Source organism: Eumetopias jubatus, unplaced genomic scaffold (assembly GCF_037043125.1).
Source record: "Eumetopias jubatus isolate StellerSeaLion01/CBP00866 unplaced genomic scaffold, mEumJub1_p1.0 scaffold_15, whole genome shotgun sequence".
NCBI classification, from domain to species: Eukaryota; Metazoa; Chordata; class Mammalia; order Carnivora; family Otariidae; genus Eumetopias; species Eumetopias jubatus.
Genome location: NW_028274821.1, coordinates 12,786,060 through 12,810,915, shown reverse-complemented (window position 1 = coordinate 12,810,915; position 24,856 = coordinate 12,786,060). Strand labels below are relative to the sequence as shown.

At 38.6% G+C, this 24,856-nt stretch overlaps 1 protein-coding gene and 1 pseudogene across 2 annotated transcripts in view; one reads left to right on the top strand and one right to left on the bottom strand.

The window, feature by feature from the left end:
- SMC5 (structural maintenance of chromosomes 5) overlaps nucleotides 1-24,856 on the bottom strand; it is a 99,529-nt gene that overhangs the window by 50,404 nt on the left and 24,269 nt on the right. For both annotated transcript variants that reach the window (XM_088019220.1, XM_088019221.1), the window contains exons 5-8: nucleotides 24,467-24,601; nucleotides 22,588-22,728; nucleotides 21,104-21,265; nucleotides 20,080-20,151 (exon numbers count right to left, since the gene is read on the bottom strand). In XM_088019220.1, the coding sequence (XP_087875346.1) occupies nucleotides 20,080-20,151; nucleotides 21,104-21,265; nucleotides 22,588-22,728; nucleotides 24,467-24,601 (510 nt within the window). The remainder of the gene's footprint in view (nucleotides 1-20,079; nucleotides 20,152-21,103; nucleotides 21,266-22,587; nucleotides 22,729-24,466; nucleotides 24,602-24,856) is intronic.
- On the top strand, nucleotides 8,255-8,597 carry LOC114219755 (small ribosomal subunit protein eS27 pseudogene; annotated as a pseudogene).

Sequence of the window (24,856 nt, the reverse complement as noted above, 5' to 3'; positions counted from 1 at the left end):
AGACAGGGAGACATCCTGGTTGCAGTCATTTTAGGAAATAGCTGACCAGTACACTAACTCAGCAGAGACTTCAGTAGTCACATACAACAAAAAATACAAATTTCAAAGAATTAGTTAGGAAAGTAACTAAACAAACAGAAACAAGAAGCCTGGGGAGGGAAGGACAACTGATTTCAAAGTTGCTACATCATGCTACTTCAACTGCCAGTTTCAACAAAAATTACAACACTTGCAACAAAAACAAAGTATGGGTCATACACTGGAAAAAAAAGCAGTCAATAGAAAATATCCCTGAGGAAGCCCAGAAATAGACTTACAAAGTAAAGACTTTAAAACAGTTATTTTAAAAATGTTCAATCAACTAAAGAACTAAATCAACTAAAGAACTAAATCAACTAAAAAAAAATATGTCTAAAGAACTAAAGGAAGTGAACAATCTCATTGAATAGAGAGTATCAACAGAGGAAGAAAGTATAAAAAAGCCAACTAGAAATTGTGGAGTTGAAAAGTACAATAACTGAAATGAAAGATTCACTAGTGAGGCTAGAGATTTGAACAGGCAAAACAAAGGAAATTTGAAGATCAGTCACTTGAGATTATCTAGTATGATGAAAAGAAAAAAGTGATTAAAAGGTGTATCAAAGTATACCATTGTATATCAAACTATGCAGAACAGGAGTGTCAGAAGAAGAAAAAAGAGGCAGAATGAATATTTGAGGACATTAATAACCCCAAACTTCCCAGCTTGGATCTAAAACATTAATCTGCATGGCCCAGAAGCTAAATAACTTCCCAGTAGGATAAACTTAAGGAGAGTCACATTGAAAAAACCTAATAGTTAACTACTGAAAAAACGCTGAAAGCAAGAAAAAAGTTAACTCATCATGTACAAGGGATCCCCAATAAGATTAAAAGCTGACTCTTCATCAGAAACCAGGGAACTAGAAAGCAATGGAACATCAAAGTGCTGGAAAAAAAAAGGACAAGAATTCTCTATCCAGTAAAACTATCCTTCAAAAACAAAGGATAACTTAAGAAAGCCACTGCCAGATAAACAAGAACTGAGAGAATTTGTCATTAGCAGATGTACCCTAGAAAAAATCCTGAAGTCTTTCATACCAAAATGAAAGGACACTAAACAGTAACTTGAATCTATACAAAGAAATAAAGAGAACCAGTAAAGATAACTACACAGTTAACACAAAAAATAGTAAAATGTATCTGTTGTTTGTAACTTTCTCTTATCTGACTTAAAAGACAACTGTTATGGTATTAATAAAAAATATTTATTTTCTTAGTCCCGAGTCCCTGGCTTGGAGTTTTAAAAACCCTTGGAATTTCCTGAGTGACAGGAACATCTTTTGTTTTTCATACCAAGCACCCAAGCACTTTGGACCATGCCTGATTTTATGATAATAAGATGATTCTTGGAAGGGCCCCTTGGATAGCTTCAGAATGGAGACTGGTTGCCAGAAGAATCAACCACATGGATTAGAGGGCTGAAACTTTCAACCCCACCCCCTGACCTCAAGGAGGGGGAAAGAACTGGAGATTGAGTTCATTTACCAATGGCCAAAAAATTTAATCAATCATGCCTACATAATGAAACTTTAATAAAAAAAAATCCTAAAGAGATAAGGTTCTGGAGCTTCTGACTTGAATAGGTCAACATTCTGGGAAGGTGATGCACCCACAAGAGGGAATGAAAGCTCTGAACACTCTATCCCCCATACCTTGTCTTATGCAGCTCTTCCATATGGATGTTATGGAGTTGCATTCTTTATAATAAACTGGCAATTGTTAAGTATAATATTTTCCTGAGTTCATGAGTTGATGTAGCAAATACCAAACCTGAAGAGGGGCTGTGGGAACCCCTGAATTTGAAGCCAAGTTAGGCAGAAGTGCAGACAGCCTGTGTCCTGGGTCCTTGAGACTTATGTATGAAGCAAGGGTTGTCCTGTGGGGACCAAACCCTTAACTTACAGTCTGCCCTAATTCCAGGCGGTTAGTATCAGAATTGAATTGAATTGTAAGACACTTGGTTGGTGTCAGAGAATCAAACATTGTTACAAAAACAAAACTATATGAAGAAATAATTATAAAAGCTGTGCTGATAGGCTTATAATAATTAAAATACAATTTGTATGGCAATAATAGCACAAAGGAGGGAGGAATGGGATGGAGCTATATAGGGGCAAAATTTTGCACACTCCTGAAATTAATTTGGTATATGAACCAGACTGTTAAAAAGATATTGTTATTCTAAAGGCAGCCACTAAGAAAATAGCTCAAAAAATACACAGTGAAAGAAACAGGGAATTGGGGCGCCTGGGTGGCTCAGTCGTTAAGCGTCTGCCTTCAGCTCAGGTCATGATCCCAGAGTCCTGGGATCGAGCCCCACATCAGGCTCCGTGCTCCATGGGGAGCCTGCTTCTCCCTCTCCCACTCCCCCTGCTTGTGTTCCTGCTCTCACTGTGTCTCTCTGTCAAATAAATAAATAAAATCTTAAAAAAAAAAGAAACAAGGTAATTAAAATGGTACAACAGAAAATATTTAACATAAAGTAATAATAGAGGACTAGAGGAAAAAAAAGTCCTAAGATGCAGTGACAACAAATTAGCAAAATGGCTCACATAAATGCTACCTCTGTCAGAAATCACATCAAATGTAAATGGATTAAACACTCCAATTTAAAGGCAGGGAGAGGCAAAACGGATACAGAAGATGGATCCCGAGTTCATCTCCTCCCATGGACACAACAAGGTAACAGGTACAACTATACAACTAACCCTGAGAACAACCTAAAGACTGGCAGAACAGACCCTCCACAGTCAAGTGTCGAGAGGCGGCCACGTGGGAAGGCATAGGAAGGACAGAGACACTACTGGAAAGTAAAGCCCTGGAGGCAGTAACCACCAGTGGGGAGGACACAACATGGAGAAGTTAGAGGATCAGACCCCACACCAGGAAAACCTGGCAGCAGGGGTCTGCACTGGGAAGACGAATCCCTGTAACATGAGGCTTGAAAAATCAGGGGGACTTAAATCTGAAAGAGCCAGAGGGGAATAGGAAACTCAGTTGCTGCCCTTAAAGACTCAGCAAAACAAGTAACTCTGTGCAACACACAGCACAGAAGTAGCCGTCTGAAAAGCACCTGGGGTATAAGTGAAGGGGATTTACTGACTAATCTTAGAATGTGTGAAGGGACAGGGATCTTCAGGAGATTTCTCCAGGAACAAAAGTGCTGGCAGATGCCACTTCTTTTCTACTCCACCAGTTTACATAGGCAGACACTTGCAGAAGCCAGCGCTAACACTCTCCCCCATCTATCCTGCTAGCAGTATGTGCTCCATGCAAGCATTCCCCCGAGGACTGACCCATCCAAACCACTGCTCCTGCCTCACCACACCCTGGAGGCAGCCCGAGCAGGTACTGGTGCCACTCCAAAGTGATTCCTGCCTGGGGAGGTGGGGAGATAACCCCACACGGGCACACCTGCAGTTCCAGCAGCCCAGACTCTTAGCTGGCTGTGCAGGGAGCAAGCTGTGCCCTTTGATGCTCCTGCAACTATGGCAGAGAGGCTAATGGGAGACTGCTAGGCTGATGGCCAGCCCTGCCTACCAACAAGCCTGAGGCAACCTCAGGTCTCTCAACAGCACAGAGACTAAACCCTGCCTAGTGCACCCACAGCATGTAATGTGGGTCATGGCAGTCAGCTAGGCTGAAGGCAACAGTGGCTCAGCCACAGGAGTAGGGTATATGCAGCCCACACAGAGGGCACCTCTGGAGACCAGAGAGGGCAAGTGCTACACGGTACCACAGGACCTCTTCTACACAAAGCCATGACTTTCACAACTAGGAGATGTAGCTACCCACCTAATATAGAGAAACACACACAAAGTCAGGCAAAATGAGACAGTAATATGTCCCAAATGAAAGAACAAGACAAAAATCACAGTAAAAGAGCTAAGTGAAATGGAGATAAGCAACGTACCTAATAAAGAATTCAAAATAATGGTCACAGAAATTCGGATGTCAGAAAAGAGTAGATGATCTCAATGAGAACTTCAACAAAGACAGAAAATATAAAAGACAGAATCAGAGCAGAAGAATTTAATAACTGAAATAAAAAAATACACTAAGAATTAACAGCAGATTAGAAGACACAGAATAATGTATCCGTGATCTGGGGGACAGGGTAATGGAAAGCAATCAAGCTGAATATCAAAAAGAGAAATACTAAAAAAATGAGAATAGATTAAGGGAACTCAGTATCATCATCAAACATAGTAACATTCACATTATTGGGATCACAGAAAGAGAAGAGAGAGAGAAGGGGGCAGAAAACTTATTTTAAAAAATACTAGCTGAAAAATTTCCTAATCTGGGGAAGGAAACAAGATGAACCCAAGAAGGACCACACCAAGATACATAATAATAAATTTTTATGAACAAATTTTTTTTTTAAGATTTTATTTATTTATTTGAGAGAGAGAGCACATGAGGCGGGGAGGGTCAGAGGGAGAAGCAGACTCCCTGCTGAGCAGGGAGCCTGATGCGGGACTCGATCCCAGGACTCCAGGATCATGACCTGAGCCGAAGGCAGTCACTTAACCAACTGAGCCACCCAGGCGCCCTGAGCAAATTTTTAAAGGAGCAAGAAACAACAGTTATACACCAGAGAAACCCCGTGAGGCTATCAGCTCATCTTTCAGTAGAAAACTTTGCAGGCTAAAAGGGAATGTCACCGATATAGTCAAAGTGCTGAAAAGACAAGACCTACAATCAAGAATACTCTACCCAGCAAGGCTATCATTTAGAATAGGAGAGAGAGAGTTTCCCACACAAGTTAAATGAGTTCATCATTAAATTTAAAGGAAGCTCTTTAAGTGCAAAGACAAGGCCATAATTAGAAGAAAATTATTAAAGGAAAAAAGTCTCACAGTAAAGCAAACATATACTAAAGGTAGTAGATCAATCACTTTTAAAGCCAGTTTTTAAAACACAGAAGAAGTAAAATCAATTATACCTACAAAACCTCATCAGGGATACACAAAACAAAAAGATGTAAAGCATGACATCATATCCATAAAATGTGGAGGGGAAGTAAAAATGCAGTGATTTTAGAATGTGCTCAAGCTTAACCAACTATCAACTTAATATAGACTGCTACAGACATAAGCTGTTATATATGAGCCAGTGGTAACCACAAATCAAAAACCTAAAAGAGAGAGACACAAAATAACCCAGAAAGGAATACAGTCATAATACTAAAGAAAGCTTTCAACCATAGGGGAAGAGAGCAAGAGAAGAAACGAACAGAAGGGCTACAAAAAGAAGCTGTGAATTGTGTAAGACTGATGAATCACAGACCTGTACCCCTGAAACAAATACATTATATATTAATAAAAAAAAAAACCTGAAAGTAAAAAAAAAAAAAAATGGGAATAAGTAGATACCTATCAATAATTACTTCAAATGTAAATGGATTAAATGCCCCAATCAAAAGACACAGAATGACTAAATGGATTAAAAACAACAACAACAACCAAGACCCATATATATGCTGCCTTCTAGAGACTCACCTCGGACCTCAAGACACATGGACTGAAGTAAAGGGATGGAAAAAAATATCCCATGCAAATGAAGCAGGAAGGAAAAAAAAAAAAAAGCAAGGGTAGCAAAAGAATATAAGATAAAATAGACAATAAAACAGACTGAAGAAAGAGCCAAAGAAGAGCACTACATAATGATAAAGCAATCAGTCCAACAAGATATAAAATTGTAAATATGTACGCACCCAACATAGGAGCAAGTAAATTATTACATAAAGTAAATATTAACAAAGTGAGAAATTGACAATAATAGAGAACTTTAACACCCCACTTACATCAATGGATAGATCATGCAGACCAAAAAAAAGACAAAGAAACAGTGGCTTTGATCATTTAGATTAGATAGATCTAACAAATATACACAAAACACTACATCCCAAAACAGAAAACACATTATTTTCAAGTGCACATGGAACATTCTCCAGACAAGAGATCATATTAGGCCACAAAATAGGTCTCAACAAATTTAAGAAGACTGAAATCATATCAAGCACCTTTTCTGACCACAACGACATAAAACTAGAAGTCAATTATAAGAAAAATCTGGAAAGAACATTAACACATGGAGGCTAAACAAAATGCTATTTAACAATGTTAAACAAGATATTAAAGAAGATTAAAAAAATACATGGGAGACAAATGCAAATAAAAACACAATGAGCCAAAATCTCTGGGACGCAGTAAAAGCAGTTCTAAGAGGGAATTTTATAGCAATACTGGCCTATCTCCACAAGGAAAATCTCAAACAATCTAACCTTACACTCAAAGGAGCTAGAAAAAAGAGCAAAGCAAGCCTAAAGCTAGCTAAAGGAAGGAAATAATAAAGATTAAAGCATAAATAAATGAAATATGGACTAAAAGAAAAAAGAAACCAAAAGCTGGTTCTTTGAAACAATAAACAAAATCGATAAACCTTTAGTCAGACTCATCAAGAAAAAAAAAGGGAGGACTCAAATAGATACAATCTGAAATGAAGGAAATTACTGACACCACAGAAAGAATAAGAAATATTATGAAAAATTATAGGCCAACAAATTGGACAATCTAAAAGAAATGGATAAATTCCTAGAAACATATAATCTCCCAAAACTGAATCAGGAAGAAACAAAAAAATTTAAACAGACCAAAATCTAGTAATGAAAATGAGTCACTACTCAAAAATCTCCCAGCAAACAAGTCCAGGACAAGATGGTTTCACAGGTGGAATTGTACCAAACATTTAAAGAAAAGGTAAACACCTATTCTTCTCAAACTATTCCAAAAACTGGAAAAGGAAAGAAAACTTCCAAATTCAGTCTACAGCATTACAAGAATACCAAAACCAGACAAAAAGACTACCAACAAACAAAAAACTACAGGCCAGTATCTGATGAATATAGATGCAAAATCCTCAGTGAAGTATTAACAATCCAAACTCAACAGTACATTCAAAGAATCATTCACCATGACCAAGTGCAACTTATTCCAGGGGTGCAAGGGTGGTTCAATATTCACAAATCAATGTGATACATCATATTAACAAAAGGAAGGATAAAAATCATATCACCATCTCAATACATGCAGAGAAAGCACTTGACAAAATACAACATCCATTCATGTTTAGAGAGAAACCTACCTCTACATGATAAAAGCTATATATGAAAAGCCCACACCTAACGTCACACTCAATGATGAAAAACTGAAAGCTTTTCCTCTAGGATTAAGAAACAAAAAAAGGACATCCACTATCACCTCTTTTATTTAACATAATACTGAAAGTCCTAGCTGCAGCAATCAGAGAAGAAAAATAAATAAAAGACATCCAAACTGGTAAAAGTAGGAAAACTGTCACTATTTGCAGATGGTATACTATATATAAAAAGCCCTAAAGTCTCCACCAAAAAAACTGTTAGAACTGTTAAGTGAATTCAGTAAAGTTGCAGGATACAAAATTAATACAAAGAAATCTGTTGCATTTCTACACACTAATAATAAACAATCCCATCTATGACTGCACCCCCAAAATATAAAATACCTAGGAATAAATTTAACCAAGGAGGTAAAAGCCTTATACTCTGAAAACTATAAGACATCGATGGAAGAAACCAAGTGACACAAATGGGAAGATATACCACGCTCATGGAAGAATACCATTAAAATGTTTAAACTATCCCAAACAACCTAGAAATTCAATGCAATCCTTATCAAAATATCAAGAGCAAAAAAAAATAAAATAAAAATAAAAAATAAATCAAGAGCATTTTTCACAGAACTGTAACAAATAATCCTAAAATTTGTATAGAAACACAAAAGATCTTGAATAGCCAAAGAAATTTTGAAAAGAACAAAGCTGGAGGTATCTCAATCCCAGATTTCAGGGTATACTCCAAAGCTATAGTAATCAAAACAGTATGGTACCAGTTGAGAAAGAGGCACATAGATCAATGGAACAGTAGAGAGAGCCTGGAAAAAAACCCACACCTTTACAGTCGATCTACAACAAAGGAAATAATATACAAAAGGAAAAAAAAAAAAACCCAATCTTTTCAATAAATGCTGAAAAACTTCACAGCTACACGCAAAAGAATGAAACTGGACCACTTTCTTACACCATGCACAAAAATAAACTAGAAATGGATTAAAGATCGCCCTTTCCGGCGGTGACGACCTCCCCACGAGAACATGCCCCTCGCGAAGGATCTCCTGCACCCGTCCCCGGAAGAGGAGAAGAGGAAGCATAAGAAGAAGCGCCTGGTGCAGAGACCCAACTCCTACTTCATGGACGTGAAGTGCCCCGGATGCTACAAGATCACCACCGTCTTCAGCCATGCACAAACGGTAGTTCTGTGCGTCGGCTGCTCCACTGTCCTCTGCCAGCCCACAGGAGGAAAAGCCAGGCTTACAGAAGGATGCTCCTTCAGGCGGAAGCAGCACTAAAAGCACCCTGAATCAAGATGAGTGGGACACTCTCCCAATAAACAGATTTTGGATAAAAAAAAAAAATGGATTAAAGATCTAAATGTGAGAACTGAATACCATTTAACTCTTACAAGATAACATAGGCAGTAATCTCTGACATTGCCCTTAGCAACATATTTATGGCTATGTCTCCTCGGGCAAGGAAAAACAAAAGCAAAAAATAAACTATTGGGCCTATTGGTGTACCAAATACAACTACTGGTATACCAAAATAAAAAGCTTTTGCGCAGTGAAGGAAGCCATCGACAAACAAAAAGGAAACCTAGTGAATAAGAGAAGACATTTGCAAATGATACACCCGATAAGAGGTTAACATCCAAAATATATAAAGATCTTATGTAACTCAACACCAAAAAACAAAACAAAAAACCCCCCAAAACCCCCAAAAAACAAAAAAAACTCAACCCAATTAAAACATGGGCAGACAATCTGAATAGACATTTTTCCAAAGCAGATATACAGATGGCTAACAGAAACATAAAAAGATGCCCAGGGTGCCTGGAAGGCTCAGTTAAAGGTCCAACTCTTGATTTCAGCTCAGGTCATGATCTCAGGGTCGTGAGATAGAGCCCCACATCGGGTTCCGTGCTCAGCACTGAGTTTGCTAGAGATTCCCTCCCTCTCCCTCGCTCTCCCCCTAATAAAATAAATAAAACATTTAAAAAAAAAAAGATACTCAACATCACTCATCATAAGGAAAATGTAAAACAAAACCACAAGGAGCAATCACTTTACACTAGTCACAAAGGCTAGTATCAAAAAGACAGTAACAAGTCTTGGCAATGATGTAGAGAAAGGGGAACCACTGAGCGCTGTTGTTGGGAATATAAGTTGGTGCAACCACTGTGGACAACAGTATACAGGTGCCACAAAAACTTTAAAAAATAGAAATACTGTAAGATCCAGTAATTCCACGTGTATTTACCTGAAGAAAACGGAATCACCAGTTTCAAAATATATATGCACCCTATGTTTATTACAGTATTATTTACAACAGTCTAAGTAGGAAAGCAATGTAAGTGTCCATCTGTAAATGAATGTATAAACAAGATGTGGTATGTGTGCAGGTGTATGTATATAATGGTGTGTGTGTGTGTGTGTGTGTGTGTGTGTGTGTGTGTGTGTGTGTGTATAGACAAGTATAAAAAACTGGTGGTTGCCAGAGGGGAAGTGGGTGGGGGGATGGGTGAAATAAGGTGATTAAGAGATAAAAACTTCCAGTTATAAAATAAACCATGGAAATGAAAAGTACAACATAAGGAAAACAGTCAATAATATTAGAATAGCACTGTATGATAATACAGTGACTATACTTATCATGGTAAGCAATAAGTAGTGCACAGAATTACTGAATCAATGTTGTACATTTGCAACTAATGTAATGTTTTATGTTAATATTTACTTCAATAAAAAAAGAAAACCCATGATCCACGAGAAACACATTTTAGATTCAAAGATACAGGTTTAAAGTAAACGGATGAAATTTTATATAGTCAAATAGAACTCATTTCCCCTCTCCCAGCAATCCTCATTTCAGTAAAAGGTACCACACTATCCCTCCAACTGTGAAGTCAAAAGATTAGATGGGATCCTCAATTCTTCCACAACTCAATTCTTCAATCTATTCCCTGAGCAAATTTTGTGGTTCAGTTTTCTAAATTTGCTTGTGCACTGCTACCCTATGAGGAAAAGTCAGCATCCTCATTTGTCTCACCCACTTTAGCAGCCTTGTAACGGAACTCTCTTTTATTTTTGTCCCATACAGTCCACTCTCCGTAAGGCAATCCTGAGTGCTTTTAAAGCTTATGAAATACTATTCTTCTCCAGCTTAAAAACTTTGAAAGCCTTCTCCATTTCTCACTGCATTTAGAATCAAATTCAATTTCTTTTTTCTTTGAGGGTCCAATACGGTCCCTGCCTAGCTCTCATACCTGCTACTTCTCAGGAACAATACTGGACCTCACGGGACACAGAGGGAGGACTGTCAAAGTGTTGAGAAAAAATTATTTGTAATTTATAATTTAAAATTCAGCAATATTAATATTCCAGAATGAGTGCAAAAAAATTTATTTTCCAACGTACAAGCGCTCAGGAAGTTCATCACCCAAAGAGTGTCTCTAAAACACCCACAGAAAATATCCAGCAAGAAACAAAAAGTCTACCTCTTAAGAGGCAGAAGTATGATAAAACAAGTAACATGATCAATAAAACATATTAAGTCTAAATAAGCACAGACCATAAAAAATAACTTTTTAAATAAATGCCAAGTAAAATTTCTGAAGGTACAGATATGGAGAATAAGAGAAAGCATCTGAACTAAATGGAAGAATAAAATGCTAACTTAAAAAAAATACATGTTACTTAAACTTTAAGAGCAGTCAACAGAATAGGCTTAGAATATGTAACATTAGGGGAAAAAATGGAATAAAACCTTTATCAACAGCAATAGAAAAGAGGAGAAAGGAGAGCAGGCAGGAGGAATCGAACTAAAAGCAGTTAGTAGAAAACCACCATGAATGGACGTGGTGAAACTCCCTTCCTGATCACATGTCACGACACTACAATGACAAAACCTGCAGAACAAAGCCCAGTACGTACTACTCACAGCAGATAAAGCATGATGCAGAAATAACGAAACAACAGAGCTTTAAAATCTAGGAAGCAAAAATGTAAAAACAGACAAATCTCACAGCAAAAGGTCACTTTAAAAAAGGATAAACTGGGTAGGTAAAGAAGTATGTGAAACATTTGCATTAGTAAACCTGTTCTAGCATATACATAATTATATATATTCATACATATATAGACTAAATATACATTCTTTTTGAATACATACAGAACATGTACAAAACGAAATATAAAAGTCCAAAGAGATCTCAAAATATCTAAAATAAAGTCATAAAGTCCACATTTATTAACCATAAAGGAACAGAAGCAGAACTCTACATTCAGGTTTTGAAATTCCATTACCCATAGAAATTAAAACAGTAATTACTCCTGTACAACCTTAAATGAATGAAAATGTTAAAAACTGAAAATATGAAATCTTAAACAGAAAAGCAATAAAAGCACTTATCAACACACAAGATGCAGCCAAGTGATAACCAGATAAATAAAAATATTTACGCCCTGAAATTTATTAAAAGTTAAAAGTGAAATAACTTATGAAAGTGACAAGCCCTGGTAAATACGCTAAGGCAAAAACTGAAAATACTAGCCCAAGGAGTATTAAACTACATAACAAATCAGCATGACACTGAAAAACCAGTTAAGGATGAAACAAAATAAAATTTTAGGCCAATCTCACATGGTGCAAAAAATCGTAAATAGAAGATTTTCTAGTTGAATCCAGCAATGTATTAAAATATCAAGTACGATTTTGCGACAGAAACATAAAGATGATTCAGTGTTACAGACGTATCAACCTGTATTCCTGCTTAGGGTTTTCAAGATGCAATCTTTATGCCTCTTCCCTCCTGAACTCTAAGTATTAGAAATGCAGTACAAAGGGTTCACTCCCACGAGGACAGAGGGAACAAGGGAGAAGACGTCAGCGACTGGAGACCTCAACAGCATTCAGAAGAGGAAAGACAGCAGAGGGACAACTAATGTAGTACCCTATTATAGGAACCACAGGGTGAAAGGCAGTGAGAGAAAAGGGAAAGAAAGGAGGACTCTTTCAAAACAAAAAACCAATGCCAGAGCCTCTCAAAAACTCAGAGATGGGGGGGGCGGAGCAAGATGGGGGAGGAATAGGAGACCTAGATTTCGTCTGGTCTCAGGAATTCAGCTGAATAGGGATCAAACCATTCTGAACACCTACGAACTCAACAGGAGATCGAAGAGAAGAGTACCAACAACTATCTGAAAAGAGAAGCGACCACTTTCTGGAAGGTAGGACGTGCGGAGAAGTGAATCCGAGGTGATATTCGGGAGGATAGACAGCGGGGGAGGGGCCTCCGCCGGCCGCTTCTGGCAAGTGATAGAGTCGCCGAGCACAATATCGGACCTTTTAGAAGTCGGCTCCGCGGAGGGACGTCGCTGCAGTGGCTAAGCAGGGGGTGGAATCCTCCCGGGACAGTGTGGTCTCAGGACCCTCAGGGTCACAGAAAGACCGGGGGTGCCTGAGTGCGCCAGAGCTCCCAGGTATCGGAGCGGGGAAGCCGGCTGCAGAGACAGAGCCGAGTCGCGGGCTCTCAGCTCGGGGTTGCCATAAACTGTGATCCGCGGCCCAGTCGGGCCACTGCTCCTCCAGCAGGGACCCAACAGGCGGCAGATCCGGGGAGACTCCCCTTACTTCCCGGGGAGGAGCGGCGCGGGAACGCATCGCAGGGATCTGCTGGGTTTGGAGACTCCACACAGGGTCGGGTGCCAGAGATAGCAACGCTCGGTCACAGGCCGGGTGAGCACGGAGTGCGGCCGGAGACCGGGGACAAGGGAGTGACTGCTTTTCTCTGGGGGCACACCGAGGAGCGGGCCCCGAGTTCTCAGCTCCTCCGGGTGGAGATTGGGAGGCCACCATTTTTGCCCTGGTCCTCCAAAGCTGTACAGAGAGCTTGCAGGGAACAAAAGCTCCTGAGATCAAACCCGAGCAGCTTGCTTAGCCCGGCCCGACAAGGGCGGCGCAATTCAGCCTCCGGCAAAGACATTTGGAAACCACAGCAACAGGCCCCTCCCCCAGAAGATCAGCACGAACAGCCAGCAAGCCAAGACCAAGTTTACCGATCAAGGAGAACGGGAGAACTCCAGCGCTAGGGGAATACTGCACATAGAATTCATGGCTTTTTTTTTACCATTATTCATTAGTTCATCAAAGTAAATTTTTGTTAACTGTTTTTCTTTTTCCCCTTTTCAACCAACATCTTATCAATCTCTTTTTAAAAAAAAAAAAAAACATTTTTTATTTTTCATTTTTAGAGTCATATTTTATCCCTTCATAGTAGTTACCCTTATTTTTGGCATATATATAGAAGTTGTTCTCTCTTTAAAATTTTGAGATACAGTTTCTTCTAACAGATCAAAATATACCCTAAATCACTAGTGTATGGCTCTGTTCTAGTCTCCTGCCTGATCACATTCTCTCCCTTTCTTTTTTTTTTTTTAAATCTTCTTTCTTTTTTCAAACAACTTCTTATTAAGTCCTTTTATAAAATCTTTTATAATTTTCAAATTTTCATCTTTACAGTCATCTTCTAGCCCTTCATTGTATCAACCCTTATTTTGTACATATATGTCTTTCTTCCTTTAAAATTTTAGGAGGCACTTTTTTCTAAAAGACCAAAATACGCCCAAAATCTAGTGTGTGGCACTGATCTATGCACTAGCCTGATCATATTTGATCACATTCTGCTTTTTTTGTATTGTTATGTTTTTGTTTTTATCTTTTTTTTTCTCTTTCTTTTTTCTTTCTTTCCCTTTCTTTTCCCCTGGTTTCAGGTCTTTTCAGATTTGTATACAGTATATTTGCTGGGGACGTTGTAAACCTGTTAGCATTTTGTTCTCTCATTCATCTATTCTCCTCTGGACAAAATGACAAGACGAAAAAAATCACCTCAGCAAAAAGAACGAGAGGTAGTACCGTCAGCCAGGGACCTACTCAATACGGACATTAGTACGATGTCGGACCTAGAGTTCAGAATCATGACTTTAAAGATACTAGCTGGGCCTGAAAAAAGCATGGAAGTTATTAGAGAAACCCTTTCTGGAGAAATAAAAGAACTAAAATCTAACCAAGTCGAAATCAAAAAGGCTATTGATGAGGTGCAATCAAAAATGGGGGCACTAACTGCTAGGATAAATGAGGCAGAAGAGAGAATCAGTGGTATAGAAGACCAAATGATGGAAAATAAAGAGGCTGAGAAAAAGAGGGAGAAACAACTACAGGATCACGAGGGCAGAATTCGAGAGATAAGTGATACGATAAGACGAAACAACATTAGAATAATTGGGATCCCAGAAGAAGAAGAGAGAGAGAGAGGGGCAGAAGGTATATTGGAGCAAATAATAGCAGAGAACTTCCCTAATGTGGGGAAGGAAACAGGCATCAAAATCCAGGAGGGACAGAGAACCCCTCTCCAAATCAATAAAAATAGGTCAACACTCCGACATCTAATAGTAAAACTTACGAGTCTCAGAGACAAAGAGAAAAATCCTGAAAGCACCTTGGGAGAAGAGATATGTAACCTACAATGGTAAAAATATTAGATTGGCAACAGACCTATCCACAGAGACCTGGCAGGCCAGAAAGGACTGGCAAGATATCTTCAGAGCACTAAACGAGAAAAATATGCAGCCAAGAATATTATATCCAGCTAGGCTATCATTGAAAATAGAAGGAGAGATGAAAATCTTCCAGAACAAACAAAAACTAAAGGAATTTGCAAACACGAAACCAGCCCTCCAAGAAATATTGAAAGGGGTCCTCTAAGCAAAGAGAGAGCCTAAAAGCAGCAAAGATCAGAAAGGAACACAGACAACATACAGTAACAGTCACCTTACAGGCAATACAATGGCACTAAATTCATACCTTTCAATAGTTACCCTGAATGTAAATGGGCTCAATGCCCCAATCAAAAGACACAGGCTATCAGATTGGATTAAAAAACAAGACCCATCCATATGCTGTCTGCAAGAGACTCATTTTAGACCCAAAGACACCCCCAGATTGAAAGTGAGGGGGTGGAAAACCATTTACCATGCTAATGGACACCAAAAGAAAGCTGGGGTGGCAATCCTTATATCAGACAAACTAGATTTTAAAACGAAGACTGTAATAAGAGATGAGGAAGGACACTATATCCTACTTAAAGGGCCTATCCAACAAGAAGATCTAACAATTGTAAATATCTATGCCCCGAATTTGGGAGCAGCCAATTATATAAAGCAATTAATAACAAAAGCAAAGAAACACACTGACAACAATACAATAATAGTGGGGGACTTTAACACCTCCCTGACTGAAATGGACAGATCATCTGAGCAAAAGATCAACAAGGAAATAAAGACTTTAAATGACACACTGGACCAAATGGGCTTCACAGACATATTCAGAACATTCCATCCCAAAGCAACGGAATACACATTCTTCTCTAGTGCCCATGGAACATTCTCCAGAATTGATCACATCCTAGGTCACAAATCAGGTCTCAACCGCTACCAAAAGATTGGGATCATTCCCTGCATATTTTCAGACCACAATGCTTTGAAACTAGAACTCAATCACAAGAGGAAAGTCAGAAAGAACTCAAATGCATGGAGGCTAAAGAGCATCCTACTAAAGAATGAAAGGGTCAACCAGGAAATTAAAGAAGAATTAAAAAAATTCATGGAAACCAATGAAAATGAAAACACAACTGTCCAAAATCTTTGGGATACAGCAAAGGCAGTCCTGAGGGGAAAGTATATAGCAATACAAGCCTTTCTCAAGAAACAAGAAAGGTCTCAAATACACAACCTAACCGTACACCTAAAGGAGCTGGAGAAAGAACAGCAAATAAAGCCTAAACCCAGCAGGAAGAAGAGAAATAATAAAGATCAGAGCAGAAATCAATGAACTAGAAACCAAAAGAACAGTAGAACAGATCAATGAAACTAGGAGCTGGTTCTTTGAAAGAATTAACAAGATTGATAAACCCCTGGCCAGACTGATCAAAAAGAAAAGAGAAATGACCCAAATCAACAAAATCATGAATGAGGAGCGATCCCAACCAACACCAAAGAAATAAAACAATTTTAAGAACATATTATGAGCAACTCTATGCCAGCAAATTAGATCACCTGGAAGAAATGGGTGCATTCCTAGAGATGTATCAACTACCAAAACTGAACCAGGAAGAAATAGAAAACCTGAACAGACCTATAACCACTAAGGAAATTGAAGCAGTCATCAAAAATCTCCCAACAAACAAAAGCCCAGGGCCACATGGCTTCCCAGGGGAATTCTACCAGACATTTAAAGAAGAATTAATACCTATTCTCCTGAAACTGTTCCAAAAAATAGAAATGGAAGGGAAACTTCCAAATTCATTTTATGAGGCCACCATTACCTTGATCCCAAAACCAGATAAAGACCCCCTCAAAAAGGAGAATTACAGACCAATATCCTTGATGAACATGGATGCAAAAATTCTCACCAAAATACTAGCCAATAGGATCCAACAGTACATTAAAAGGATTATTCACCACGACCAAGTGGGATTTATCCCTGGGCTGCAAGGCTGGTTCAACATCCACAAATCAATCAACGCGATACAATACATTAACAAAAGAAAGAACAAGAATCATATGATCCTCTCAATAGATGCAGAAAAAGCATTTGACAAAGTACAGCATCCTTTCTTGATCAAAACTCTTCAGAGTATAGGGATAGAGGGTACATACCTCAATATCATAAAAGCCATCTATGAAAAACCTACAGCGAATATCATTCTCAATGGGGAAAGGCTGAGAGCTTTTCCCCTAAGGTCAGGAACGCGGCAGGGATGTCCACTCTCACCACTGCTATTCAACATAGTATTAGAAGTCCTAGCCACAGCAATCAGACAACAAAAAGAAATCAAAGGCATCCAAATCGGCAAAGAGGAAGTCAAACTCTCACTCTTTGCAGATGATATGATACTTTATGTGGAAAACCCAAAAGACTCCACCCCAAAACTCCTAGAACTCATACAGGAATTCAGTCAAGTAGCAGGCTATAAAATCAATGCACAGAAATCAGTGGCATTCCTATACACCAACAACAAGACAGAAGAGAGACAAATCAAGGAGTCGATCCCATTCACAATTGCACCCAAAACCATAAGATACCTAGGAATAAATTTAACCAAAGAGGCAAAGGATCTGTACTCAGAAAACTATAAAATACTCAGGAAAGAAACTGAAGACACAAAGAAATGGAAAAACGTTCCACGCTCATGGATTGGGAGAACCAACATTGTGAAGATGTCAATGCTACCTAGAGCAATCTACACATTCAATGCAATCCCCATCAAAATACCATCCACTTTTTTCAAAGAAATGGAACAAATAATCCTAAAATTTGTATGGAACCAGAAGAGACCCCGAATAGCCAGAGGAATATTGAAAAAGAAAAGCAAAGCTGGCGGCATCACAATTCCAGACTTCCAGCTCTATTACAAAGCTGTCATCATCAAGACAGTATGGTACTGGCACAAAAACAGACACATAGATCAATGGAACAGAATTGAGAGCCCAGAAATGGACCCTCAACTCTATGGTCAACTTATCTTTGACAAAGCAGGAAAGAATGTCCAATGGAAAAAAGACAGTCTCTTCAACAAATGGTGTTGGGAAAATTGGACAGCCACATGCAGAAGAATGAAACTGGACCATTTCCTTACACCACAAACAAAAATGGACTCCAAATGGTTGAAAGACCTAAATGTGAGACAGGAGTCCATCAAAATCCTAAAGGAGAACACAGGTAGCAACCTCTTCGACCTCAGCCGCAGCAACTTCTTCCTAGAAACATCACCAAAGGCACGGGAAGCCAGGGCAAAAACGAACTATTGGGATTTCATCAAGATAAAAAGCTTTTGCACAGCAAAAGAAACAGTCCACAAAACCAAAAGACAACCGACAGAATGGGAGAAAATATTTGCAAATGACATATCAGATAAAGGGCTAGTATCCAAAATCTATAAGGAACTTATCAAAGTCAACACCCAAAGAACAAATAATCCAATCAAGAAAACGTGAACATTTTCCAAAGAAGACATCCAAATGGCCAACAGGCACATGAAAAAGTGCTCAACATCGCTCGGCATCAGGGAAATCCAAATCAAAACCTCAATGAGATACCACCTCACACCAGTCAGAATGGCTAAAATTAACAAGTCAGGGAACGACAGATGTTGGCGGGGATGTGGAGAAAGGGGAACCCTCCTACACTGTTGGTGGGAATGCAAGCTGGTGCAACCCCTCTGGAAAACAGTATGGAGGTTCCTCAAACAGTTGAAATTAGAGCTACCATTCGATCCAGCAATTGCACTACTGGGTATTTATCCCAAAGATACAAATGTAGGGACCCGAAGGGGTACGTGCACCCCAATGTTTATAGCAGCAATGTCCACAATAGCCAAACTGTGGAAAGAGCCAAGATGTCCATCGACAGATGAATGGATAAAGAAGAGGTGGTATATATACACAATGGAACATTATGTAGCCATCAAAAGGAATGAGATCTTGCCATTTGCAACAACGTGGATGGAACTGGAGGGTGTTATGCTTAGTGAAGTAAGTCAATCAGAGAAAGACATGTATCATATGACCTCACTGATATGAGGAATTCTTAATCTCAGGAACAAACTGAGGGTTGCTGGAGTGGTCGGGGGTGGGAGGGATGGGGTGGCTGGGTGATAGACATTGGGGAGGGTATGTGCTACGGTGAGTGCTGTGAATTGTGCAAGACTGTTGAATCACAGATCTGTACTTCTGAAACAAATAACGCAACATATTTTAAGAAAAAAGAAAAAGAAGAAGATAGCAGGAGAGGAAGAATGAAGGGGACTTAAGTCAGAGGGGGAGACGAACCAGGAGAGATGATGGACTCTGAAAAACAAACTGAGGGTTCTAGAGGGGAGGAGGGTAGGGGGATGTGTTAGCCTGGTGATGGGTATTAAAGAGGGCACGTTCTGCGTGGAGCACTGGGTGTTATGCACAAACAATGAATCATGGAACACTACACTAAAACAAATGATGTAATATATGGTGATTAACATAACAATAAAAAATTAAAAAAAAACCTCAGAGATGTCAAGTATAAAAGATACCACGTACAACAGGACTACCCTGCCCTACGCCTCCTACCCCACCGCTCCAGCACCCCATCCACTCAGACACCCTGAGCACTCGGCACTGACAGCCTAGCCTCTGCCACGGAAATTTGAGGTTTATTCTCTGGAGAAATTAAATGAGAGGCACCTGGGATCTGAAGACAAAGGCACAGAAAAAGGGGTGAGGCTGAAAACTGGAAAATGAACATAGTGTTTCAACCACTGGGAATGTTTCAAGTTATGCGTCTATCCCTAAGACAGGTAATTCAAACTTTAGTTTCTGAATGGTTCTGAAGAACAAAACCCCACATACTGTTGGGGCTCTCTTAGCTAAGAAGTCTACTCTCTTGCACAGCCGTCTTAAAATTATTTTGCCATCAAGCCCCACCTATACACAAAGAATTTGTAATCAGCTTTTTAACGTCCTACTCTTAACATCAACAGAATAAATCTCAAAATTTAACTTCTGCTACTGAGATAACTAAATCCAATTTTACCATTACCCTGTTAAACTATAGCCACTGAGTTACAAAGATCACAGTGCCTATCTACTAGGAGTAGTTTTGAGAATTTTTCCTCATTATCATCTGTGCAACTGCTCTACTGAGCAGGACGTTAGACAATTTCCAAACGAAAAGTTGTCCCATAATTCAGACCTGAACACAGAAGTCAGGTTAAATTAGCACAGTAAAAATTTCAATACAAAATCTTACCTGTTTATCTTTCCTTTCTATAATATCTTGCTTTTGTTTGCATTTTTGAGAGGTCTCCTTGATATCTGTTGCCTGTAAAATTGAACCAGAAGGAGGGGAATTTAGTTAAAATCTCACGCAAGCAAATTATGTGGTCCCACCCATCCAAATATCAAGTTAACCCACAATGCTTTTCATTTCTTTCATACCAAATTTATAGTTACCAACAAAAATACTAACTTACTTGCAAATCTGTAAAAGGTTATTCACTGATATTAAAAATAGCCGTAGCAGGATGCATACATGTTTCTTTATCCCTTCACATTTATTATCTTGTGGTATTTCATCTGATCCCGGAAACCATCCTATTAGGATAGCAGGATCCATAGTTCAAACTGTTCTCAAAATCTTGGAACTCCCAAAATCTCCCTAAAGGTCAAGAGCCATGACCATAAAAATTTTTTTAAGTTTAAAATTTTTAGGTAATTTTTTTTAATAAATGGAATATTCCATATGCCATTATACTATTTATTCTAAGAAACATCAGGTTTTCTATGATAAATTCACAGAAGAAATTCAATGTTTCCAGGACTACTACTCTGAATTCTCTTATCATTAAAACAATCACATTTCAGGGTGGCTGGGTGGCTCAGTCGGTTAAGCATCTGCCTTCAGCTCAGGTCATGATGTCAGGGTCCTGGGACCGAGCCCCGTACTGGGCTCCTTGCTCAGAGGGGAGTCTGCTTCTCTCTCTCCCTGTCTCTGCCCCGACTCATGCTCGCTCGCTCTCTCTCAAATAAATAAAATCTTTGGGGAGGAAAAAAAAAATCCCATTTCAGTTTTCTCTTTTGTATGCTGGAATTCCTATTAAGCAGCAACCCGCAAAAAGTGATGATTAGGACCCTGAAAGCCCTATCGTGGTAGAATTGAGTTAAAAAAGGAACGAAAGCTACAAGTAAATGCACAAAATAACTTAGAAAGCCTGCAGAGTAGCTTCTGTACTTGCTAAAAAAACAGAAAATCCTAAGTTGAGCCAGAAAAGTACCTTCTCTTTGATTCGAGCCTCCAAAATGTGACGCTGCCTCTCAATTTCTTCAATTCGACGGGTCATAGGGATCTGCCCTTCTTTAAGTTTTCTCACCTCTTCCTTCACTCGGTCTCGAGCTAGTTTTACTTCTTCATACTCCTGACGAACATTTTCATATTCCTTGCAATTAATTCAAGTAAGAAAAGTTAATGTACTACTAGCTTAAACTAGCACATCTACTAAAATCAAGGTGCAGGCAGAAACCAAATCTATGAAAAGACTGTTTTGATATCCTTGTGGCAGGCCTACTAATAGAAAATTTACCCTCTGAAACAACTTGAGAAATAGTGAATACCACAATGACTTATCAAGAACCTTGATACTCAGTGAGTATTTATTACTAGGCTGGACTCCGACTTCCATGGTTCTGAAACTTACAGAGTAATTGCTACTAAAATGAGGTTTTCCTCTAGTCTCTCAATAAAGAAGGGATATGAGAACATATAAATATGAGAAACTCAGTTGTGAAAAGTAAAAATGCAAAAACAAAACAAAGGAAAAATGGGTCAAAAGAAGAACAAAAATGCGGGTAAAAATGATGCTTGTCATGTCACAAGACTTAATAAATATTTGCTAGAAAACAAAAGTAAGTAGAGTGCTCACAGAGCATATAGTAAGAATGAATGGGACGAAGAAAAGATTACAAACATTAGAATAAATTAAAAAAAATGAAAAAAGATTGAAATCAATCTGAGAAAGAAAAGGATAAACCAAAAGACTTTAAAGGAGAAAGAGAAAGTAGGTTAAGAGAATAAGAGGCATAGGAAAATGTAGTCAAAACAAGCTGAAAAGCAAAAAGTTTAAGAATTATGGACTTATGGGACAGGGTAGGGTGAAGGGGTGGTGGAGAAAGGCCACAAATACAGCCACTTGTTCTATTAACAATTACCTCCCTCCAAATCCTAGAACAAACATTATAAAACTTCCTTATTCTGTTCCGCCCGTCATGAAGAGATACACTGAGTGAATGGACTCTTCAGCTCAAACTGTGGTCATAACTAATAACTATACACTGCACAGCGATTAAAAGGAAAGAGTAGCCTCAATAAACTAAGGAAGCAGGAGGAAAGAATTATAGTCCACAGCTTTCAGCTACATCTGTACCTGAACTTATCAGTGGTACATGCCAAGTAAATTCTCTGTGACCTGAGGACACTCGAAGATTTAATTTTTATGTGTAAACATATTTAGATCATTGACACCTTACAGAACAAACTATCTGTTGAGGACTCAAATCTGGAAGAATTAAGAGCACAATCAACTGTTATTTGTTACACAATAAGAGTAACAGTACACAGCTATATAACACCAGTTTTATTATGATATATAAGGCAAAAATGAACAAAAGCACCTAATTTGAATACAGAGCAATTAGTGCCTTCTTTATAGCCTTTCTGCTAGTTAAAGCATCGCTATTTTTGCCACTAATAATTAAGACTTACCACCCACGGCCTTTTAGCTTCAAGCATCTCAATCAAATCTAAATGTCGCTTACGTTCATAGAACCGCTCCACATCTTGTTTATACCTTTCATTCCTCTGAATCATTTTCTCTAGATACTCAGTTTTCTCTTTGCATGAGGTCTAAAACAAATATTTAACAATTAGTTTACCTGAAAAGACAACAGGTCAAACCCTATAATGATGAAAATGTACAATGCTAGCAAAATTTCACAATGAAGAATTTCACAGTTCTTAAGAACTGTACAACTAACATGCATACCTGAGTTCTGGTCTAGGCCCTGCAATTTATTAATCGTGTGACTGTGAGGAAGCCCCACCACATCTCTGAGCCTAGCCTCTTCCTGCCTAAAGACAAGACACGGATCTGCCCCACTCACCTCAAGGGTAGAAGCAACGTACTTACTTTAAGTACAAGTTCAACAAAAGCTGTTAATGTGATATACAAATGAAAGTAGTATTATTACGATTAGTATGTTATGAACACCCATGGCTTAAGGATTCAGAAATGAGATGAAGGAAGCTAAATCTGGCCTTTAGATTGCGAGTTAACAAATGCAAAGATGTACTCAGAACCTAGTAGGGTATGTGTTTGCATTCCTTCAGAGGAGAGCTGTAATTTCAGAGTGTTTCAGATCGAGTAGAGTAGTCCCTCCCCTTATCTGTGGGGAATATAGTCCCAAACCACTAGAGGATGCCTGAAACCACTTAGTGCAAAGCCCTATATATATATATATATATATGGACTGCTTTTTCCTAAACATGCATACCTATGATAAAGCTTAATTTGTATATCTGACACAGTAAGAGACTAATAAGAACAAAAGAGGAGAATTTTAACAAATGGTCATAAACGTTATGTGAATGTGGCCTCTCTCTCAAAATATATTATCGTACTGTTGTCACCCCTCTTCTTGTGATGATGTGGGATAATAAAATGCCATGTGATGAGATGAAGTGAGGCACTGTGACATAATGTCAGACTACTGCTGACCTTGTGACCGTACGTCAGGAGGATCATCTGCTTCTGAACCACAGGTGACTGTGGGTAACTGAAATGGCAGGTAACTAAAGTGTGAATGGGGGATTACTGTATCAGACTGTTCCACTGGGGAAAGGGTAAAAAGACTGAGAGAGTATCTAAAGCAGTATAATTACTATTCCTTTGGTCACTAATAAATATTAAATTATAATAATATGCCTATTATTAACTATGGACAGTTACAATTTAAGAGAAAGCATTTGTTTATAAGATACCTTATTATGAAAATTTACTGAATTTATATTAGTGGCTGGGACACGGAAAATGATTCATTGAACAAAACACCTTTTCAAATGATATGCTGTAAGTAATGTGTATGTTTATTAAAGGTGAACATAAAAACAATACTGCAAATAAACACAAAGCTCTCTTACAAAGTCAACCCTCCTGCAACTGAAAAAATATGAGAATTGTTCAACAGAGACACTACATCAAAAGCTACAGGGTAACTGCTATATTACCCAAAGCCTTGTACCGTCCTGGCACATGGCAGGTGTTTAAGAAATGCTGAAAGAATACTGAAACTTCCTAAGAGAAATAAATACTTTAAAATACTATCACTGGTTCCTTAGAAATTCAATTAATAACATGTATTTGATGAAATGATAAGTCAAATTTTTCAAACTTTTTTCAAACCCAATTCTCATTTACTGTGACTTAGTTTAATTAATGTCAGCAATACAATCCTAGGTGGAAAAAAAAAACAAAACATCACAAATATATGAAGTCACTTGAATCAGAGCTACTATTCACTCTATCACACTGTGAAAGACGGAAATCAGCGAGGGACATAAAAATGAGTTGTCTGTTTATAAATACCTCTAGTTGTTTTTCTTTCTCCCTGAAGTTTTTGAGTTCACAATGGTATCTGTGCATTTCTGGAGGACCAATAGACTTCTCAGTAGCTTCAAGGAGTTCAATTTTACTCAGTTTAGCAAATTCTCCAACTTTATCCTAGAGCATAAAACTTAAATATCAGCAACTATTATCATTTTTTTTAAAGATTTGTTTAGAGAGAGACAGAGACAGAGAGAGAGACAGAGAGCATGGGGAGGAGGGGGAGAGGGAGAGGGACAGAGAAACTTAAACAGACTCTGCACTCAGCAAAGAGCCTGACACAGGGCTTGATCTCACAACCCTGACATCATGACCTGAGCAAAGACCAAGAATCTGACACTTAACTGACTGAGCCACCCAGGCACGCTGCAA